General features: G+C 50.9%; 1 protein-coding gene across 2 annotated transcripts in view; it reads left to right on the top strand.

Moving 5' to 3' along the window:
• The window catches only part of TTLL1 (TTL family tubulin polyglutamylase complex subunit L1), a 23684-nt gene extending 10311 nt beyond the window's left edge, over nt 1–13373 (top strand). For both annotated transcript variants that reach the window (XM_069081966.1, XM_069081965.1), the window contains exons 7-11: nt 677–785; nt 5798–5941; nt 10001–10087; nt 11536–11699; nt 12853–13373. In XM_069081966.1, the coding sequence (XP_068938067.1) occupies nt 677–785; nt 5798–5941; nt 10001–10087; nt 11536–11699; nt 12853–12982 (634 nt within the window). In that variant the 3' untranslated portion in view covers nt 12983–13373. The remainder of the gene's footprint in view (nt 1–676; nt 786–5797; nt 5942–10000; nt 10088–11535; nt 11700–12852) is intronic.
• Nucleotides 13374–22288: the final 8915 nt, after the last annotated feature.

Raw genomic sequence — 22288 nt, 5'->3', positions numbered from 1 at the left:
TCTCTTTCTTTCTCTCTCTCTTCTCCCCATTCTCTCTCTCTCCCCCCCTCTCCCTGTCCCTGTCTCTCTCCTTTCTCTCTCACCTCTCTGTTTCTATCTTCTCTCTCTGTCTCTCTCTCTCCCCCCTCCCTGTCCCTCTCTCTGTCTTTCTCTCTGTCTCTCTTTCTTTCTCTCTCTGTCTCTCTCTCTCTGTCTCTCTTTCTCTCCCCCCCCTCCCTGTCCCTATCTCTCTGTCTTTCTCCCTGTCTCTCTCCTTTCTCTCTCACCTCTCTGTTTCTATCTTCTCTTTCTTTCTCTCTCTCTTCTCCCCATTCTCTCTCTCTCTCCCCACCCCCCGTCCCTATCTCTCTGTCTTTCTCCCTGTCTCTCTCCTTTCTCTCTCACCTCTCTGTTTCCGTCTTCTCTTTCTTTCTCTCTCTCTCTTCTCCCCATTCTCTCTCTCTCTCCTCCCACCCCCCGTCCCTATCTCTCTGTCTTTCTCCCTGTCTCTCTCCTTTCTCTCTCACCTCTCTGTTTCCATCTCCTCTTTCTCAGTCCTCCCCTCTCCTCTTGGTTGTTAGGGCATCACTTCCAGATTCCTCACCACACAAGGTCTCTGGTATTGGGGATCCTGGAGGGTCAGTGCCCCAGGCTGGCCCTCTCAGGCCCTGTGCATTGACTCCAGCTGCCTTTGCAGGTATAAGCTGGGCTTCTGCCGATTCTGCACTGTGAAGTACACACCAAGCACGAGTGAGTTGGACAACATGTTCGTCCACCTCACCAACGTTGCCATCCAGAAGCATGGGGTGAGTGCCTGAGGCCCGGGGCCCCTGCGCGCCCTGACCCGCCTTCGCCTGCCCGTGGCCCCCCACCTCCTTTGCCCTTTGGCTCCTCCTCTCACCTCCTGGGCACAGGAGGAAGTGGGGGGGCAGCCATGCCTGGGATGCCCAGCTTGGTGTCTGTGTCAGTGCCAGTGAGCACTGGGTTGTGTTGGGCAGCCCTGGTAGAGGTTTGACCAAGAGTCCTTGAGGCCCTTCCTTCAAGAAGTTCATGTCTACAGCCACATAATCTCAGAAGGGAACCCAGAGGTCACTGGGACCAACCCTCTCTGGAGTAGCAGTGCCTTCAGTATTGGGAGCGCATGGCCAAGCGGCCTCTGCTCGAATACCTCTGCACTACTTCTCCCCAAGGTCAGGTATTCCACTTCTGGATGGCTCTTCTCATTTAGGACAGTGTTCTTTACAACATCAAGCCAAAATACGTATGTCTTCACCTTCTGGTGCCCCTGGGTCTGTTCCCTCCCTCTTCAAACACTCGGAAGCAGCTGTGCCATCCCACCCCCATCCTCTCCTTGAGCCTGGATGTGTCCGGTTACTTCTCTTGGTCACCTTATAGTGTGGTTTTGAGGCCCCAGGCCACCCTGCTCCCCTTCTTCCCTGCATACTCTTCCAACGTGTGTAATGCCCACGTGATGGGCAGCCAGAGGCCAGTCCCCTTGTTGCACATCCCCTCTCTTTAGGTCTCAGCAGCTCATCAGGCCACCATACCTGACTTGTGACTCATATTTGTCAAGCTTGCAGGGTCCACTAGGATCTCCCAGTCTTCTTCATGCTAACCACTTACTTGTCATGTCTCCTTCATCCCGCCCTGGCGCTACTGATTTTTTACTCCTGAGCACCTGAGGGCCAGATGAGGCAGGATAGAGAGGGAGTGGTCGGTCCTTATGGCTGGTGTGAACCAGGGAGGACAGTGCCCTTGGTCAGGCTGCCATGACATCACACCATGAAAGGACAAACAAAACCATGAAACGAAATGAAAAACTTTTTCCCCTGGTGAGACTTGGCCCAGGGCAGAGAGTGTTCTAGCATGTCCTGGGTCTGCCCTCACTGGGACAGGCCACACTGCCTGTTTGTGGGGCCACCGGTCTGCAGGTTAAACAGACGCAGGTAGTTTAAGGTGGATGAGTTCTGCAGTTTTGTTTTCTAGAGTTTGCCCCCAGTTGCTCACTTAGCGTTTCTTCATGTAATCCCATATAAATCTGAGCAGGAGGTTCATCTTTGTCCCCCACAGTACAAGTTTTGAAAAGGGGAGATGATTCTTCCCACGATGGCTGGCCTGGTGAAAGATCCCAGAATTGGAAGGGCCCTTAAGATGCTTGACATCGATCCCTCGTGGGATAGCTCCAGGAGTGGTCTCTCTGGTATCCCCGATGAGCGGTCATCCAGCCTCTGTTGGTACCCCTGCTTCCAAAGCCCCACTTCTGCTTGGGGAGATCTCTGAAGGTTCTTTCTGCAGGCCTTTCCTCTCTTGGTTCAAACCTGACTTCTGAGCACTTCTCCCATGGGCTTGGTCCCATCTGCTGGGTCTCTAATGTTCACATTCAAATATTTGAACACAGTGACTCGATTAGGGCCCCCCCTCCCCACTCACTTCTTCTCACTGCAGATGTCCCAGGTATATTGAGGTCAGTGCAGAAGAGAATTAGCAGACTGATTAATGAGAGTGTTCATAGTCCATAGCAGAGCTCAGACTCAGGGTCTGGTGTTCTCATAGCCATACACATTTAGCAATCACACTCTGGGTCATGAAGTTCAAGGCAGAGGAGATGTTAGCAGCTGTCTCACCTTGTTTTGCAGATGAGGAAGCTCATGCCTAGAAAGGCCAGGGCTCTTGCCCAAGACTGCCCAGAGAGCCATTGCTAAAGGCAGGACAGAGCTCTGGGCCCTTGACTCCCAGACCTTTGCCCTCTCTGATGGAGATGGGGCCCCTGTATCAGGAGGCACTCGGAGGTCACTTTGAATTGAAGCTGAAGCACAGATGGTAGGTTTTACTGTTGAAGTTGCTGCTGATCAGCGGGGCCCTGCTGCCGAATGATCTAGGCTGGGCTCTAGGCACAGAGATGCCCTTGTTATCTGTCCTCTTGGAGCCCCCCAGACTCCGTCTGCCATTTGAGTCCTGGGCTGAGAGTTGGAGTGCCCTGGTTTGACAGCCCATTCCCCTCCCTCTCTACCCACCCTGCTGGACTCTCACAAGGCTAGAGGCTGGTACTACGTGATGAACACAGTCTCTGAATTGTGTGCCAGGTGCCCACACCTCTGCGGGAAGGAGGTCACTGGAGGCAGGTCATGTCTGCAGTGCACGAAAATGCCTGGATTTGTTTAGCATCCATGAAAAATGGAAATCTTCCCGGGCTTTTCTTGGCCGAAAGCAGAAGGCTGAGAGTTTGCCCTTTGCTTCCTGCTAACGCTGCCTCCGTGGCCATCTGCCATGTGTGCTGTAGCCTGTGGCTGGGAGCTCCAGGCAGGCCATGCCCATAAACCTCCAGGCTGGACCAACCCACTGAACTGCAGCTGTTTCTCTCCATCTTTTTGCGCTCTAAACACTAGGCCCGAGTGCTCCTGCTGGCTGTCCGCCATCTCTGCATCTCTCCACATGACAGGCTTGCTTCTTCTCCTGGCCGTCCATGTCCATGGTCATAGCCTCTTTTTCCTGGGCGCTGGGCTCCCCTGCAATTTCAGTTTTTTTCTTCTGTCATGATTTTCCACTGTGGGCTGAGTCAGAGTTAAGTAAGGGCTTAAAAAAATAGAATGCTTAATGACTCCTTTCCAAGACTTAGACCTTTCAAATAGAAGGCATCTTTTGTTATCCTCATTGGAAAGGGAGGAAGAAGAATGAATGGCTGGGTAGATGGCCCTGGAGCTCGTGTCCTCAGCAGCTGCATTAACAGCGAGATCCCCAGCCCCAGGCACCGCTTGCTGGATCCTGTTGGCTCTGACAGGCCTTGAGTCACTCAGGGTCTTTGGGGAGTTAGGCCAGGTATCACTCTCTTGGTACCTGAGGACCTTTCATATCAGGCAGGCAGGTGATGGTGGGTCTAGCTCATGTTTCCCCCAGTTCTGTCCACATTCATTTCCCTATGGTGGGGGTCCCTCCCTGCTTTGAGGTAGTGACCTCAGGAACACATTTGTCACTTGCTTTTTACAAAAGAATGATTTGGAGACCAGACGGGGGAGGTGCCTGGGGTTGGTACACACCCCACTGTTGGGCCTCCCTGCTGTGGCCCCTCGGAGCCCATGCACAGCGCTGGGTGAAGGACTGGCATCTGAGGGAGGGAACAGCAGGGGCCAAGATGCTCTGCAGCCTCTGAGGAATGGCCTTCGGAGCCATCCGCGCTTGTTTTCCAGGGCTGAGCCACAATAGGTCATTCATGGAGAAGTAAGAACAAGATTTAAGATGTAGACAAAGGAGAGATGCCAGTCCCTGACCCTGCCTCCCCTCGGCAGCACTGTGGGAGCTGCTGAGGAGCCTTGTGAAGGCCCTGGCTCCAGCATTGCCAGCTGCTCTAGAAATGTAAAGGCCTGAGGGGGGGGTGTGTGTGCTCCTGCTCTGGTCTAGTGTCAAGAGAGAAGAGAAATACTTGGACTGAAACCAAGCACGTTCAAGGGCCCTGCCATTTGCCTCTGGGTCCCCCCATTACCACACAAGGCCTCCACCTTCCACATTCCTGCAGAACTGACTCATGAGCCCTTCAGCTTGACCTGGACACTGGTTGTGAAATCAGTGCTTCCCAGCGCCACATATTTGATACAGAACCACTGAGAGTCCCCACCTACATCCCCAGAAAGGGCAAGTCATATGGTATCTCCCTAAAAAATTTCAGAGAGAGGAGGCACCGGCCCTCCTTGAGGGGATGCCCCTGGCTCTGGGAACCTAAATCAGGTCCTTGGAGCTTGAGCTCATAGGATTTAGAGGTGGCAGGGACCTCAGCTTCCCCCCAGAGGAGGAAGCAGGTACTCGGGGAGGTCAGAGGATCATGGACTTCTGTCAGTCGGTCAAGAAGCATTTATTAAATGCCTGCTACATGCCAGGCTCTGTGCCATGTGCTGGAGGTACAAAGAAAGGCAAAAACTCAACAGTCCTGCCCACAGGGAGCTCAGAGTCTAATGAGGTTAGAGGTGCAGGGGCTTGGGGGCCGTCAGGCTCAGCCCACACCGCTCATTTCCCACATGAGGACATGCAGCCACAGACAGTCCTCCACTGGTACATCCTAAGGCAGCAGCAGAACCTGCCTCTCCAGAGCCCAGAAGAGCAAGGCTCTCCCCTCTTTGGCAGTGATGGCCCCTCAGGGGTGTGCAGACTGGGTCTCCTACTTAAAATCCTCGAATGAGGAACTAGAAGGGATGTAGCAGAAGCTGGCCCAGAGAGGTAGAGAGACATGACCAAGGTCACAGTATCAAACTTCTGGGGTTTCATGTTGAGTGTGTGTGTGTGTGTGTGTGTGTGTGTGTGTGTGTGTGTCTGTCTGTCTAGACATCTGTCTGTGTGTGTGTGAGAGAGAGAGACAGACAGAGGAGGGAGAGGGAGGAGGAAGGGAAGAGAGTGAGAAGGAGGAGATGAGGCAGGTTCCAGATGTTATTGGCCCAGCCATGTGAAGAGAAGAGGGTTTTCTCTGGCTTGGCGGTTATTTGATTCCTCCTGACCCCCAAGCCACACTTCTCTCTTTAACAAAGTTCTCTCTAACTTTAACAGTTCCCAAATACGCACAGAAAAGTCTTCCATTTTCTTTCCCCTTCCTGGGCTACCATCTTGGGCTCTTCTTTTGCCTTCATTTTCCTTCCTTATTTAGAAAAAAAATCTAATCAAATAAATAGTAGTTACCTGCTATGTGCAGAGTTCTGTGTCAGGCACCAAGGCTGGTCCTTCTCCTGGGTCAGAGTAGCTGGTCTGTGTAGAATTGGGTGGCAGGTGATGCCCATTCCTTGAGATCGAGTGAATTGAGACAGAAATGTCTTCCTTCTCATCCCTGTCATGTTACCAGGATGACTACAACCACATCCACGGGGGCAAGTGGACCGTGAACAATCTTCGGCTGTATCTGGAAAGCACACGTGGGAAGGAAGTCACAGGCAAGCTGTTTGATGAGATCCATTGGATCATCGTGCAGTCCCTGAAAGCCGTGGCCGTGAGTAGTGCTGTGTGCACGTGAAACCTGCTCACAGTTGGGAGATTTTAGCAGCTGTGGAGATGAAGGGGAAGAGCATCCAAAAAGCGTGTGTTTCGTAGGAAGTGTTTTGAAGTGTGTGATGCTGGTTCCCTTCTGTTCTAGTGTCTGTTTTAAAAGTCTTACCTCCTATGTGTCTACCAAGGACAAGAGGCAGTCTTCAGAGGAGGGAGCTAACGTGTAAACATTCCATGTGCTGCCAAGTTGCTTTCAGCCCAGAAGTATGTCTAATGGCAAAACCTGACCCCTAAGGTCTTTCCCAGAGCTGAGATTCCATGACAACTGTGGGCCTTGGAAAAATTGGCCCAAGCCATCATTTAATATCAACAGTAGGGGCCGCTAGGTAGCACAGTGGATAGAGTACTGGCCCTGGAGTTAGGAGGACCTGAGTTCAAATGTGGCCTCAGACACTTAACACTAGCCATGTGACCTTGGGCAGGTCACTTAACCCCAATTGCTCTACCTTCCCCCCTCCAAAAAAGCAAAATAAATAAATAAATAAAAGAAATATAAACAGTAAAAACTTTGCTTATCCCTGATGGGAATGACCATTCAGTCCAACTGCCTGATTTTCCACATCAGAAATTGAGGCTCAAAAAAAAGAAGTGAACCCATGATCGCTCATTGGCCACACTGGGCTGAAACCCAGGGGTCCTGACTCGCAGTCCTGTGCTGTTCCATTGTGAGAATTCTCCACATGGCCTGTCTTCCTCCTTCCCCCAATTGCTTGTCCACATCCCCTTTGGTCGTCCCATTACCAGCCTCAGACTTCTGGGGAGGGACTAAGGTTAGCCATCAGGAAGACTTTCCCAGCAAAGGAAAGGAGTGGGGGGGGGGGGAAGGGGGAATTTTGGCTTTAGATCCTGTAACACAGACCCCCTGGGCATGGAGGGGCTTGCCCCTCTGGAGCAGGGGCACGGGGGGCTCCCCACTGCCTCAGACTCTCTGACAGATACCGAAGGGTTCTTCAGCCTACTGGCTAAGTCTCAGGAGGCTGGGCCACAGCTTATGGCAGAAGTGGGGAGATGGCCGAAATGAAGCAGACAGTTCCTTGTCGTGTTTGACATTTGGTGATGAGGAGATAGAGATGGTCAGGCAGCTCACTCGGTTTAACGCGTATTGGTAACTTTTGTTCCAGCATTTCACACCATGATCCCTGAGAGTGTTAGAGTCAAATAGGACCAAAAAGGGACTCCCGGCCTGTCCTGGGCCTGAAAGGAGAACCAGGGTCCTGTGGGCCAGGGTTTGTGTCTGGATCCCGTGGCCTTCTGAAGTTGCCTTCATTTCTCTGGTTATGGTCCCGTGTATATAGTTCTACAGAGTGATACGGCTCTCCTGGCCTGCTCTCTTCACTTTGTATCCCTTCCTTCACACAGGTCTCCTGATGCTTCTCAGAATTCTTATCGGTTGCTCTGGGCAGCGCCGTCCCACAATTTCCGCAGGCGCTCATCGCCTGACGAGCACTCCCTCTGTTTCCAGTTATGACATAGAGTTCTAGACCCTAAGACACAAGCCAGAGTGCGCTACTCTGGATATTTTCATGCATATGATCTCTTCTTAGTGGTCGCAGCCAGATACTGAACTCGGAGGGCCAATGGGACTGAATAACTGCCTCTTTTCTTACGTAATTCCGAATTGTTTTCCAGAATAGTCAGACCAATCCACAGCTCCACCCTCAGTGAATTAGTTGCTTGTTTTCCTGCACTCTGACTAACACTCAGTTCTTCCATCTTTTACCTATATTTGTAGAATTTATGAGTGGGAAGTGATATCTGAGAGTTGTTTTAATTTGAATCTGCCTCAGGTATTCATAATTCCACAGGGAGACAAAACTGAGATAACAAAGGGTTAAACAGCCAGCATTACAGAGCATTGGAAAGTGAATGTGTTTGGGAGTGAGAAAACTCTGGTGGGTGACCTTGGTCTGGTCACAACCAGCAGAGGGGGGACTTGAGGGCCTCCACCTTCCATCGATGGATGAATCTGAAGAGAGGCTGCTGTGCCCAGAGCCAGTGAGATGCTGAGTGACATACCAACAGAAAGAGGAAGGAAGAGTCGCCATGGTGAGGCATGCATGCCTAACCGAGGCTTCAGGGAAGAGCCAGAGCTGGCCCTCGTTCCTAAGGGGTGGTAGCATTGAGCATGAGCAGGACAGTCACTCCTATTTCCATGGTATTTCCAGAACTTTCCTCACAGCAGCCCTGGGAGGAAGGAGGGGCCGTGAGCCTTGCCCCCATTTTACAGAGATGGGGAAACAGGTTCAGGAGGGACTTTTCCAGGACACTCAGCTCAAACATTGGAGCCAGAATTCAGAAGCAGGCCCCAGCTATAAGAACAGTGTGCTTTCTACCACATCAGCATTACTCTAAAGAACTTTGATGTCAGGCCTGTAGACCTACCAGCATCATCTTTCACTGAATTTTCCAGTCTTTTGGTAATCATACCATAAAAAAATTTGAAAGCATTTTAGAATAGTGCCCTGTGTGATCTGCCCTGTCACTTGTCATTAAGGTTCTCTGTTAAAGGTGTTCTGGGACATAAGCAAGGTTGGTGGTCAGGCTGTCCGCACATCGTGTTGTCTATCTACTATCATTTTACCATCACGTTGATTAGACATTACAGCTCAAGCCTGCTGTGACGTCATGGCATTTGGCCACTTGGTTGGCCGGGCCGCACCCCCGTCTGACCTGGTGCTGGCTCCTCTGTGGCTGACTGGGCCTGGCACAGCTCATTCCTCTGGAGCCAAAGGAGCCCCTCAGAGCATCATTTCCCCAGTGGCCTTTTCGCCCAAACAGGACCAGTTTATGGGCTTGGACGGGCAGTGAGGTGCATCCCCTGCTCCCCTTCCCTGGCGATCCAGAATCTCCTCACCCTGGGCCAGCCCTCAAAAGCGCCTGACAGGCTCTCTGAGACACTGGGGCCAAATCAGAGGAGCTCAGTCACCTGAAGCAGACAACTTGTGTTCTTCAGTTCTCTAAGGACTGGTGATTTACATGCTGAGTCTATCCAGACTGGAGCAGACCCTCCTCACACGTGTCTCTGGCCAACCTCAGGGCAGGGAGCCTCTGAATGTTGTTCATCCCCAGATGCTGAGGCAGGATTCCCAGCCTGGTCCGACTGTCGGGGACCCCAGGAGGCCTTCAGGGAGGCAGGCCACCACCTTGCCCCTCCCTTTGCTTGGGCCACCCAAGTTTCCGATGTCTGCCGCCAGTCTGTCTTAGCCTGACAGCCTTCCTATCTTCAGCGATAGTGCTGTAGTTAACTTAGTGACCTGTCAGTACTCACTTGTCCTCAGACCCTCAGTTTCTCCATCTGCAAACGAACCATAATAATAATTGCTCAACTTTTCTCAATAACTCCTGTGATTGTGGTAGGGAAAGTGCTTTGTAAACCTTAAAGTGTTAGGTAATTGTAAGTTATTATTATTCTTGATAATGTATTCAGTTAATCTTTTAAAACATGCTTGATAAACTTCTATAACTATTTTAAAAGAAGGGCCTTCAGAACCTGTACATTTATAAAGCTATCATTCTTTAGTAGATAAGTGCTCAAAATATATTAAGGCATTGCAGACATCTGAAAATAGAGTGGTCAGCAATGGAATGGAATTTTAGTGCATCATTCGGAGTGACAGACCCCACGTGCAGTAATTGTAGCAGTGTCAGTGAAGACAGCCCCGAGGCCACAGATGAGGGCCAATTGATAAACCACGAGACAGGAGCCAAGTCACTTCCCAGCCCAAGCTCTAGTGGAGGGGTGCCAAGATCAGGGGCTCTGCACGAGTTGGCACATTGAAGTAGAATTTGGGCTTCTTCCCCTCCTGAAAGGCCCCATTGCCTCCCTTGCCAGGAGACAGAATGTGGTGGCGAGAGCTGCCCTGAGTGGGTCTCAGGCGCCATGTTGTTTAGGTCTGGCTAGGGATGATGGTGCACCCAGGATGGGGCCTGTGACCACAAACAGAACGCGCTGATTTTATCCCTCAGTTCTCCGTCTCTCACCCCCCTCTCTGCCTCTTTTCAGCCTGTGATGAACAATGACAAGCACTGCTTTGAATGCTATGGCTACGACATCATCATCGACGATAAGCTGAAACCCTGGCTGATCGAGGTAACTGACCCTCAGCCCGGGCTGGCCTTCCCCCTCCTACTGCTGCTGCTGCTTTTCAGAGAGCTTCCATTGTGGGCACATTGGGGTGAGGGGCAGGCAGGCAAGGCCCCCCGCACCACAGCATCCTCTAGGAGGGGGCAGCTGTGGAGAGAGCCCAGCTTGACCTGGGAGGGGCCAGGCATTTCCCAGGCGATATGGGCAGAGGATCAAAGTGAGCTTTTTAAAGGCAGAAACAGAAGCCTCATGGACAGCCTGCTGTGTGGCTCAGAGAGCACTGGACTGGGAATCAGGAGGGACCTGGGTTCGAATCCCACCTCCAAAACACTGAACAGTCATGTGACTGGGTAAATCCCTTCACTAAAATAAGGGTAATCCCTGCAGCATCTGTCATGGGGATCACTCACCTAGTTAGTATTTATTAAACACCTGCTGTGTGCAGGCCTGTGCTCAGGCCTGGAGAGAGAAAAAGAGGGCAAAAAAACCACCTCTATCTGTAAGGGTCTCCAGTTCTAAAGGGGGAAGCCACACACATGCACGCACACACACACACACACACACACACACACGCTGACCATCATTATGCATCTCTGAATGGCTGTGTCTGGCCATCCACATGTAGCTGGATGGGGCAAGGATCAAATGAAATTCCTTGATGCATCCCCTCTGGGGAGCAGCTTTTGCTGTTACTCTCCAGGACAATGGCTTTTCTGGTTCTTCAAACCCAGGATGAGCTCGGTTCTCACAGTGTAGATGATGTGGAGAGTAAACGCTGACCGTGGGCCAGGCAGCAGCAGGCAGTGGCCACCAGCCTGGGGCTGGCCAGCCCAGGTAGTTTCCATTTTGTTCTCATTGCTGACATCAGCAAACACAATGATTCCTCTCTGCATACACCAGAGAACCAAAAAGTGGGTTATCTTTGTAACTGAGAAGTTACAAAGTTAGTTAACTAGATGATGTGGAAACACAATTTCCCATACACTTGGGTCCCTTCCTCACAATTCTCCCTGTCCTCTCCCTCCCCAGCGGCTCCCTATTCTGACCTTCACCAGGCACATGGTGGTGGTGAGAAGCAGGGGACAGCCGTGAGTTGTCTAGTGAATTCATGCTCCGGTCCAAGGAGCATAGAAAGCGTCCCTTTAGCAGCTGTGACGAGTGAGCAGGATTCCCTCTGGTAGAACAGATGGGGATGGGGGTTATAGGGCATCTTCCAGTCTCAGCAGGCCAGAAGGAGCAATTTAGAGAGCGATGCCCATGAATGGCGTCCTGGGAGGATACTCAGTAACATGCTGGCCAGTCACCTTGCAGCGGGGGAGTGTGGTGTCGGCTGCACGGGATGCTGGAGGGAGGCCCCAGCATGCTGAGCTGGGCTCTGCTCCACCATTGTTTCCTCATGAGCTCTGTGTGTGTCTGGGTCCCTGGTCAAAGTCAGCCTTGTGTTGTCTCTTTAGGTTAACGCGTCCCCATCTCTTACCTCCAGCACAGCCAACGACCGAATCCTCAAGTATAACCTGATCAATGACACCCTTAACATTGCTGTGCCGAATGGTGAAATTCCAGACTGCAAGTGGAATAAGCCGCCACCCAAGGAAGTGCTTGGCAATTATGAAATTTTGTAAGTTGGGAGAGTGACTGGGGGTGGGGACATGGGGCCAGCCCCACCCAAAAGCAACTGAGAGACGGTGAGATTGAAGAGGGGCTGTCACGGGCTGGGGCCCCCAGGCCTTGCTGCTAACCCTCCTCAGGGCTGCCAGGAGGACAAGTCCCAGCCCTTCCTCTGGGCCTCTGCAAAGCATTCCCTCACAGTTAACCCTGAGTTTGTCAGGGCCAGTACAGTCTTCATTTTCTGTGTGAAAAGCAAGGCCCAGAGAGGGCGATTGCCTTGTCCACTGACACAAGACTTCTTGGAGACAGCAATGGCAGGAGTCCTTTGCCCTCCCATCAAAGGCCCAGCCTCCCACAGAAAGCCTCTCCTGATGATCCGTTCTCTTCTCACATCATCTGGGATTGATTTCTTTGGGCCCATGTAGCGGCTCCCCCCACTGTAGTGTCAGCTCCCCCCAGTAAAGCATCAACTCCTCAAGGGGCCAGGAGGGAAGGGAAAAGAGATAAGCACTTATTGAGCTCCCACTAGATGCACACACTGCGCTGAGGACTTTGCAGATCTCTCATTGTCCTCTCACAGCGCTCTGGGAGGAGGTGCTGAGGACGGAGACCGCCTCCTTTTTGCCTCAGTACACTCAATGCCTTGCCCATAGTTGGTGCTTAATAAATGCTTATTGAACAAAGGAACGAATGAAAAGCCAGCCCTTGGGGTTGGCGCAGTGAGTAAAGCGCAGGCCCGGAGTCAGGAGGACCCGAGTTTGGTTCCAGCCTCAGACACTGAACACCCACACAAAAATACTAGCCATGTAACCTTGGGCAAGTTACTTAATCCGAATTGCCCTCCAAAAGGGAAAAAAAAAAAGAAAAGAACAGTGTTTGCACTGGGGGGTAAGTATGCTCCCACTCCTCACTGGGACACCTCATAAGCTCCTCAGGGTGTTCAACAGTGAGTCTGGGAACAATAGCTCTGAAAGTTTCCTGTCCTGGGCCAGCCTCCCTCCAGTGCCCCCCAGTCAAGAAACAAAGACAGGCTGTCTTCAGCTGGAGCAGAGAGAGCTGGGGGGATGGGAGAGGAACTGGGAAGACTGGGGCGGTGCCAGAGCTGCCTTGGTGGCTGGTGCCTCTCCAGAGACAACAGGCACCCTCCATGTCCTCCTTCTTAGGTACGATGAAGAATTAGCTCAGAACGATGGGGCAGAGCGAGACCTGAGAAATCGTTCTGGGCCATCCATTGGGCTTAAAGGCAGTCGGACCAGAGACACCGGAAAGACTGCTCTCACCACATGGAAATAGCCTTCCAACCAAAGCAAGAACGCAGGGTCAGAGCACAGCGACCTGGGAGGCCGGGCTTCCTCCAGAGATTGCCTCAGACCTCCTGTCTCTCTCTGACTCCCTCCCTCCCTCCCTCCCTTCCTTCCTTCCTTCCTTCCTTCCTTCCTTCCTTCCTCCCTCCCTTCCCTCCTTCCTTCTTCCTCCCCCTCCCTCCTTTGCTGACAGAGGTATCTAAGAGAAGTGCTTTCCATTGGAAGGTATGAATTGAATCATTTTCACTGTGCTTCCATTGCTGCTGTATATAATTAGTTTTTCCAACAGAAATCTATCATCCTTTGCATGTCAGTGAACCTAATAAATATCATTGCTGTTTTTTAAAGTTTAATTACATTAAATTAAAAAAAAACAACAACATGGTTTTTAAGTTATGTTGAAGGAAATCTATTGGGTCTAAGGATCACTTTCAGTTCAGTCTTCCTTTTCTTGGACCTTCCCTTTGGTGCACAAAGACACAAGTAATGATCTCATGGTTCTCCAAAAGTACCTTAGAACCCTAGCAGGGGCCTCAGAGGACACCTGTCCCAACCCAGAACAGTTCAGGAGGCCTGCCCCCCCAGCAGACGTCCCTGACAGACAATCCTGCCTTTGGTGGAACAACGCTGTGCATTGCCTAGAGCTCACAGCTGTGTCCAACTCACCCCGCCAGTCCACTTGGTTTTTGAATGACTCCATAGAAAGCTTAACTTTGTCGGAGTCCCAGGCTCTCCAAGCTGGAAGGGCCCTCAGCCCCAAATTAAGCTGGAGTTCCTGAGGACACCCCCAGCAAATGGGGTTGAGAGGTCTCAGTTTGTGACCTCCCGTGCCAGGGAACTGTGATTGCCCATTTGTTGGTGTGATTTTTGTCTCTGTCCCTTCGTCTTGTGGCATGAGGTGGCCTGCATTCCAGACTGACGTGGTTCAGCTTTGAAGAAGAGAGGCCCCAACGAGAGTCAGCTGTCCACTGGTGGCTGGGTTCTTAGCAGTCAGGCCCTCATAGCTCCTGGAATACCCATGAACTTGTATGTGAGAAATTACTGGCTGGAGAAAACCGCCAGGGCCAGAAGGCTGAGGTGGTAGAGTAATCCAAGAGGACTGGTCTGATTTGGGTCATATAAATAGCGTTTGTATTGACACATGCATTTTAATCTCATTATATTTGCCCTTAAGGCTCCCTCCTTATTGACTTTCCTAACTCTCTCTCTCCTTCTCCCTCCCTCTCCCCCTCCCTTTCTCCCCCCCTCCCTCTCTCTCTTCTCTATTCTCTCTCCCTCTCTCTCTCCATACCTGTCTCCATCTCTCCTTCTCTTTCTGTCTCTTTTCTCTCTCTCCCCGTCTCTCTCCCTCTCCCTCTTTTCTCCATCTGTGTCTCTCTCTTTCTCTCTGTCTCCTCTCTCTCCCCCTTCTCTCTCTCTTTGTCTCTCCTCTCTCTCTCCCTCTCTCTCTCTGTCTTTCTCTCTCCTCCTCCTCTCCCTCTCCCTCTTTTCTCCATCTGCCTCTCTCTGTCTCCCTCTCTCCCTTTCTTTCTCTCTCTCCTCTCTGTTTCTCCTTCTCTCTCTCTCTCCCCCCCCTCCATCTGCCTCTCTCTGTGTCTCTTCCTCTCTCTCTCTCCCCCTCTCCCCCCACCTCCATCTGCCTCTCTGTGTGTGTGTGTCTCTCTCTCCTTCTCTTTCTATCTCTCTTTTCTCTCCCTCTTCCTCCCTCCCTTTTCTTCTCTCTGTCTCCCTCTCCCTCTCCCCCCTCCTTCCTATGTGGTAAACTGGGCTTGAAGTCTGAAGACCTGGCTTTGAATCCTGGCTCTGTCCATGTGGTCTTCGGCATGGTGCTTATGTTCTCTGGGCCTCGGTTTCCTCCTCTATAAAATGAGGGGGTTCAATTATGCTATTTAAGTCCTGTCTTCTACTGCTTACTGCCCATGGTCATGTGTGTTTGTTAGTTTACACGTATCAGTGACCCCGTCGTGTGCCAGGTGTGCAGTGTCTTCTGTGGTGGCCAGATGTGGTTCTTTAGAATGTCTCTGGCACTGCCTCAGCTTAGGGTGATGGAACACAAACCTAATTTGCATTTTACCAGGAAAGCCAGAGCATGAAAATCAATTTCAGGCCTGTGTCCTCCATTTCTTCTGAGCTTCTAACACCGAAGAGCTTAAGTCTGACCATCGGAAAGGGATTCGCCTGTCTGTGTGTTCCTTAATCATTAGCTTTCATATTTGGAGAGGAAAATACTCAAATGTTTTAAAACTCTGTGTCACCAGTCAGACTGAATGTGACCAAATTGACAGATTCAAAGAGCAGATTTGTGACGTTCGTGTGAGGTGAGAGATACCCAGCCAGAAGCCTGGATTATGTTGGAGGCTCATCAGTGTACTAAGAAGACTTCAGGACCAGGCTCAGCCCCAACTCGGAGCCCCTGGCAATCGTGGTGTCTTAGAGGCAATGTGGCTGAGCTGATGGTGGGCCAACCCTGGAGTCAGGAAGACCCTCATGGGTTCAGGTCCCATCATTGACATCATCTAGCTGTGTGACCTTGGACAAGGCCCTTGACCACTCAGTACCCTGGGCAATTATATTTGAGAATATATGTTACCCACAAGTTTCATCATTGGAGGGAGTGTCTCCACTGATCAAATCACAAGTCAGAGACCTCAAGAGAGTATATTTAGTCCAGGCAAGCTCGGGCAGCAGTCCCCTCAATCACAGCCCTGACAAGGGGCATCCAGACTCCTTTGGAAGATCTCCAGGGATGGCGAGCTCACTAAATCCTGAGGCAGGCCATTCCACTGGGGGATGGCTCTCATTATTGGGAGGTCTTTCTGACCTACCTCTCTCCAGCTTCCCCCCACTGGGCCTCCTTCTGCTCCCTGAGGCCAGACAGAACCAAGTGAGCCCTCCATTTCACAGGACAACTCTCTCTTCCCAGAGTCCTCATCCCCTGTCCCTTGGGCTGTTCCTGAGATGTCCCCTCACTGTCCAGCAGCCACCCTCCCCTCAGTGCCCCAGCCTGAGGGCTGAACATGTGTGGTCTGACCAGCTCGGGACAAGCGAATGTTGTCACCGCCCCCATTCTAGATACTGCAAAACTGGATGGAAAGATAAGGGTTTGGTCACCTGGTGCCAAGAGCTTCTGGGTGGGGAACATAACTGCCTCTGGAGCAGAAAGACACCCTGGCCCTGGCAGGTTGGGTTTTGTCAAATATTGACCATTCTCTTAATGATGTCACGTACAAAGGCAGATGTTTCCTCTAGCTCTTCCAAAGCCTACATGGGTAGGAAATATGTGCAGTGTTGTGAGGAGGCCTTGGAAAAAATTGTCAAGTGTCAACAGTGTGTTTTGCAGAGTGACCCAGAGCTTCCAGGCCACCCCCTCTCAGAATTTTCCTTGATGGGGGAAGTCCTTTCCTCTGGTCATTCCCCAGCCCTACTCCTCTGTCCAAGGGTTCCCACACCCTCTCATGCTTCCGTTGTTTGGCTTCTGTGCTGCTCAGAAGGGCCCACTTCAGAGTGGATCAAGCTTGATTAACTGAGATTGTCCTGCCTCGATCCCTTGTGGCACAGAAGGGGACGCACAGCTCCCTGAGAGAAACGAATTTCCCACAGTCAGCCTGGTATTGGCCAAGAGCCAGCACTTGGACTTTGGTCCTTGGCCTCCAAGGGCCAGCGTTCCAGGCCTCAGCCACTCCCAGGAATCCTAGCAGTCCCTCAACGATGAAAAGCTCATTTTTGTCTCTCACTTTCAGATTTACAAAGCAGTGTCTTTGAAACATTTGGTGTCTGATCCCAACTCTGCTGCACTCTACTTCTGTGACTTTGGGGAAGTCATGTAACCTCTCTGGCCAGGTTCTTTATCTGGAGACCAAAGGAGTTAGGAAGAGTTTAAACTGGATCAATGCTTCTTTGGGCCCTTTTCTGTGCCTTGAGCCCTTAGACAGTCAGTCTGGGAAACCAAGGGACTCCTCCCAGCCATGTTGTTTGATGCACAGGCAAACAAATCCTATTTACAGACAGTTATCAAAAGATTTACCAAATGAATTCATGGACCCCGAGTGGAGGAGCTCTGGGTCAGATGATCTCTACTGTCCCTTTTAGGTCTGAGTCTCATGGTCTAGGAACCATCCCTTTGGGGAAGTTGCCAGTTGCCCAAGCCTTACCCCTATCCTAGGTGAGGAAAAGGGGTTTCAGGTCAGTGATTTGCACCTGGGAGGAAGTCCTGACTCAGAGTCTCCTGACTCCCAAGTCCAAGGCTCCTTCCGTTATACTGTCCTGTTCTGCATGCCTTAATCTGAACCTTACCATATTTATCCATACTTTCCAATTGTAAACATAATCTTCCCTGCTTTCGTCAACTATCCAAGCATTCTGGACACCTCCAGGATTGCCAGCAGGGCTCTTCTGGGAGCCAGGTTTGATCCACAGCTCTCCGAGAATGTACTTCCCCCCATTTCCTCACTATCTGCAGCTTAGCAGGCCTGCCTTGCCCTTACATACCGTAATAGATGGCTAACCCAGGGGAAAAAGACATCTTCAGCCTGACTTGGGGTAAGAGGCATTTCAAAGTTCTCTCTCCCCACTGTGAGCATCCCATGCCCTCCCCACCACACGCTGCTTGTGGTCTGGCCAAAGAAGGCCTTGAGTCATTCTCTCACATTGGTTCTCATGCAAAATGAGATACTTTTGATAAGATACCAGGCTTTAGACTTTGCTGCAGAAGGATTATTCCATATGGATGAGATGGTCTTTTGTTGGAGGGCATTTCCAGCCTAGGCACAATGTCTTCTCTGATTCTTCCTAGCTTGAAGAAGTTGCCTAGTCCTTGCCTTTTCCCCTGCCTGTCCCTCTTTCTGCCTTGTATTGTGCGCAGGACTCGCTGGGGGCTGGGTTGCTCTTGACTTTTTCTCTCCTAGGTGCTGCAAGGCACAGGGGTAGGCATTAAGAGCTGTAGGTTGAATGCACAAGGCACTCTAGGCAGTGAGATGCTGACTGCTCAGCAGGCTTCCTCTCCTTGTCCCCACAGCACCCACACAAACCAGGGGCCATCCAGCCTCTGCTGAAAGCACCTACCGCACCACACCCTTGGAGCAGCCTGTTTCACATTTGACCTTTGCTGAAAACTTCCAGGTTCTTCCTGTGCACTGAGTGGAGATGTGGTCTGGGGCTGGGGCACAGCCTTTCCTTCTAGCCCTCTGTCTCCCCGCCCTCCCCTCCCCAGTTCTCTTTTCTCCAATGTAAGCATCCCCAGCTCCTTCATTATATGTCTGTGGTGACATAGATACTAGAATATATTGTTGTCTGATGAAGTGCCCTCGAGTGAGAGCTTGTCCCAGGAGGCAGCTTCTCTTAGAGAAGGCAGTGTTTGCCAAGATTTCCAAATCAAGAGCTACATCGCTTATAGATTTGAAAAACCTTCCTGCATGTCTTGAGTGGGAGTGTTAATTCTGGGATCATGGCCACATTCCAGGTGAGGAAACAACGTTTTGATGACTAAATTTCTCTCCCAGAATTTCCAATTGCACAGAATAAATGTTCTCCTCCCCCCCCCCCACCCCCCTTCCTCATCCCTACCCCTCACGCCCAACCAGCCCCCCAGGCCTTTTGGTCCTAATACTGCTGCTATTCATCCACACCCATCGACCTGCCTTGCTATTACCATGACTCCCAGCCTTGTTGCCATCCTAATCACCTGCACTCTGTACTCTTGCAGGAGCCTTGTCTTACCTCCACCTTCTTCCCCTCCTTTACATTATTCATTGCCAGATTTCTAAAAGCACAATCTTGACCCTCTCAGCCCCCTAGTCAGAAATCTGTCATGACTCCGCTTTGGCAGAAGGTAGAGTTCCAGCTCCTTAGGCTGGCATTTGGGCCTTTGACACTGCTCTGCTTTCCATATGCCCTGTCCAAGCTGAGATGCTTTTCTCTCCTGAGGGTAGAGGTCCCAGGAATGTTTGGTCTCCTCATGGCCTCATTATCTCTGGGGCTTCTGCCCTCCCTGAGTGTCTTTTGAGTTTCCTGCTCCATGAATCCCAGAAGAAAGGGACCCCCTAGTGGATTGTAAACCCAGTAAGGGCAAGGCCTGGGTGGTTCTTCATCTTTTCATTCTAGTGCCAAGCCCTTCCCCTTGGACATAAAATATCAGAGATGGAAGGAACCTTAGATGACAGACAGGGTGATTTTAGGAAGCAGACCTCAATCCAAACCGTCAGCAGCAAGAAGTGGCCACCAATGGAATCAGTGCAACCTTGGGAGGCATTGAGAGACCCCAGTCCTCTGTGTTCCTCCCTCTGTCCTTATAGCCTCAGGGTTGTGTTCTGGGCAGGGCTAAAACCTTGAAGGAAGCTTGGGGACAAGCTGAAATACATCTAAAGGAAAGCAACCAGAGCAGCCATGGGGCTAGAAACCCAATGAGGGTCAATTCAAGGAACCAGAGATGTTTCACTTTTGGAATCAACTAACTAGGGGACAGAATTGTATCCAAAAGGGACTGCCTGCCATCTGGAAGAGGTATTAGACTTTCCCCTTTTCCCACTCTTGCCCCAGGGGAGCTTGATGTGGGCAGGGTGGGGCAGGCTGTTGGCCTAGGGTTGTTAGGGGGGAGATGGTGGAGAGAGTTACAAAGAATCAGATCTTGGCTGGATGGAAGGAAAACCTTCCCTAACAATTAGAACTATCCACAAATAAAATGAACCACTTTGAGAGGTCTGGAGGTCCTTAAGAGAAGGCTGAATGACCACTTGCTGTGCATTTTGGCTCTGGACTCCATCTGGGGCCCCTTTACAATGCTGAAATTCTTTGATTCTTTGGGAGGAAGCCTAGACACTAAAGAGACCACCAAGCTTCTTCCTTTCTTTTGTACACATTGTCTCACACTGAGCACTGTGCCAAGCTCTCAGGATACAAAAATAAGCAAAGGACAGTTCCTGCCCTCAAGGAGCTCACAGTCTAACAGGGAAGACAACATGCAAACATATGTACAGGACAGATAGGAGATAATTAACAGGGGGAGGGCCGTAGAATTAAAAGGAGTTAGGAAAGATGGGATGTAAAACATGGGATCTTGGCTGGCACTTGAAGGAAGCCAGTAGGTGGGGATGAGGACGGCCAGAGGGAACGACCAGAGCTGAGAGATGATGGAGAGTCTTGATGGTGGAACGGCCATTAGGCTGGTATCACTGGGTCCAAGAATATGTGTTGGGGACTAAGGTGTAAGGAGACTGGAAAGGGAGGATGAGGCTGGGTTCTGAAGGGCCCTGAATGCCAAGCAGAGGATTTTGTTTGATCCTGGAGGCCAAAGGGAGTCACTGGAGTTTATTGAGTAGGGTGGTGACAGACCTGTGCTTTAGGAAAGTCACTTTGGTGACTGAATGGAGGAGGGGAAGAGGCTGAGGCAGGCAGGCCCCCCCATGCTGCATCTTGTCTTGTGAAGTTCATATCCAAGTGGCCATGAATTTCCTATAGAAGCTGTGCACCAGATCCCAAAGGTCTCCTGGTCCTCTTCACATCTTGGGAATGCTGATCTACACACCTTCCCCTCCTCCACCGTCTCTGTCATTCCTTGCTCTCCTGTGATCTGCCCACCTCCATTTCTAGGCCTAAGATCTTTGGCACCAGGCCACCTTACCACTTGCTGGTGACGTCCAACAGACTTGTCATCCGTGCCTGCCAAGCATTTTTTCGTCACCCTCTTGTTCCTAGAATTTTTTTTATGACATTGGGTGATTTGTAGCCATTGATTATCTCTGGGAAGACAATGGTGCTTTTATAAATCAGTTTAGGATAATTAAAAGTGCTGCCCAAATCTCAAATACAATTTAGACCAATCTCCTCTTCCTCCTTCTGGGTTCAGCTTATTGTCCAATTACAGTGAAAACTTATCTATCCTAATGATGGATCCACTCATCACTCAGCAGTCTACCCTTCTGGCTGCGGGCCATTGGCTGGCCAGTATAGGTTTTCCAAACACTTTGTTTTTCCAGTGTAGATGGTTGCAACACTTTGTGGATTTCTCTCAGGACTTTTTGAATTGTTATGGCACTCAGTGCAGTTAACGTAATGCCTTCGGTGAGCAGGAGCATTTCTTAGCCTGAGTGCCATCAAGTTCTTTCTTTAATATTTTGATAACTATATTTCAGTAGAATTGATTTCCTTTGTAATCCTGTGTTGTATTTTATGCGTTCAAAAACATCATTCTAAGAAGTGACCCTAAGTTTAAAAAGTCCCCAGCACAGGCCTGGGAGTCTGGGTTCTGGGCAGCACGTTTTCCCAGACACTGGTAACCTTTCTGACATTTCTTTGGGCCTGTTAGGAGGCATTTTTTTTGCACTGCTTATTATCATTGTTTATGGCTGTGCCTTGTCTCCTATATTAGACCTTTGGAGCAGGAACGGTGTCCTCTACAGAGGAGCCATCAGGGAAGCAGCCCCCGAGTCTAAGCGGCCTGCCTATGCCATGGACTCAGTTTAAGCCCCGGGGTCCAGCTTTTCAGCATCAGGGACCGTGGTAAGAGCCTTCTTTGTGAAACACACCATCTTGCAAGGTCCCACAATAGAATGATGCTGTTTCCCTGCTCTACACTTCTTAGCAGGGTCCATACACACACACACACACACACACACACACACACTTTCTCTGAATGAATGAATATTGGTTCTCCACTTCTCTGAAGGTCTTCACAAATATAAATACTCTTTCTTTCTTGCTGTCCCAGGGCCTTGTGCCTGTTGGGATATAGGCTGCACTGATCCCACCCTGGCCCCCAGTTGTGGCTGGTTTAAAACTTGAATTATCCTGGCACCCAGCTCTTGGCACTCCAGCTCCCTGGCAGCTGGAGCCTTAGGTACCTACCCGCTCTGGGTCCTGCCCTAAGAGAGGAAGATCTTCCAGCAAAGCCATCCATCCTCTCCTCCCCCATGAGGAGAGGCCTGTTGGGGATCCTTGAAGGTCCCCTCCTCCAAACGGTCTGTACTTGACCCTTGTTGATAAATAGTCATGATCAACTCTGCCCTGGTCAGCTTCCACGAGGAACATTGTGTTCAGTTGTAAGCACCCTAGTGAGGAAGGAAGCAGATAAAGCTGGCAGACGTCCAGAGGAGGGCAGCCAGGATGGTGATGGCCACCAAGCCACGGCATCTGAGGCCTACATGAAAGACCTGGGGATGTGGAGCGGGCAGAAGAGAAGATTCTGGGAAACAAGGTCACTGCCTTCAAATCTGTGTAAAGGTATGTTATGGGGGAAGGGGTTAGAGAGGCTCAATCCAGAGCGGTATCTGGGGACGCCATTGAGGTGCAATGGCAGAACCAC

The sequence above is a fragment of the Petaurus breviceps genome, unplaced genomic scaffold (genome assembly GCF_028583685.1).
Source record: "Petaurus breviceps papuanus isolate PSGF00001 unplaced genomic scaffold, PetGlider_PUasm1.0 156, whole genome shotgun sequence".
Lineage (NCBI taxonomy): Eukaryota > Metazoa > Chordata > Mammalia > Diprotodontia > Petauridae > Petaurus > Petaurus breviceps.
Note: the sequence above shows the minus strand (reverse complement) of the source record. Positions and strands in the feature narration are given on the sequence as shown.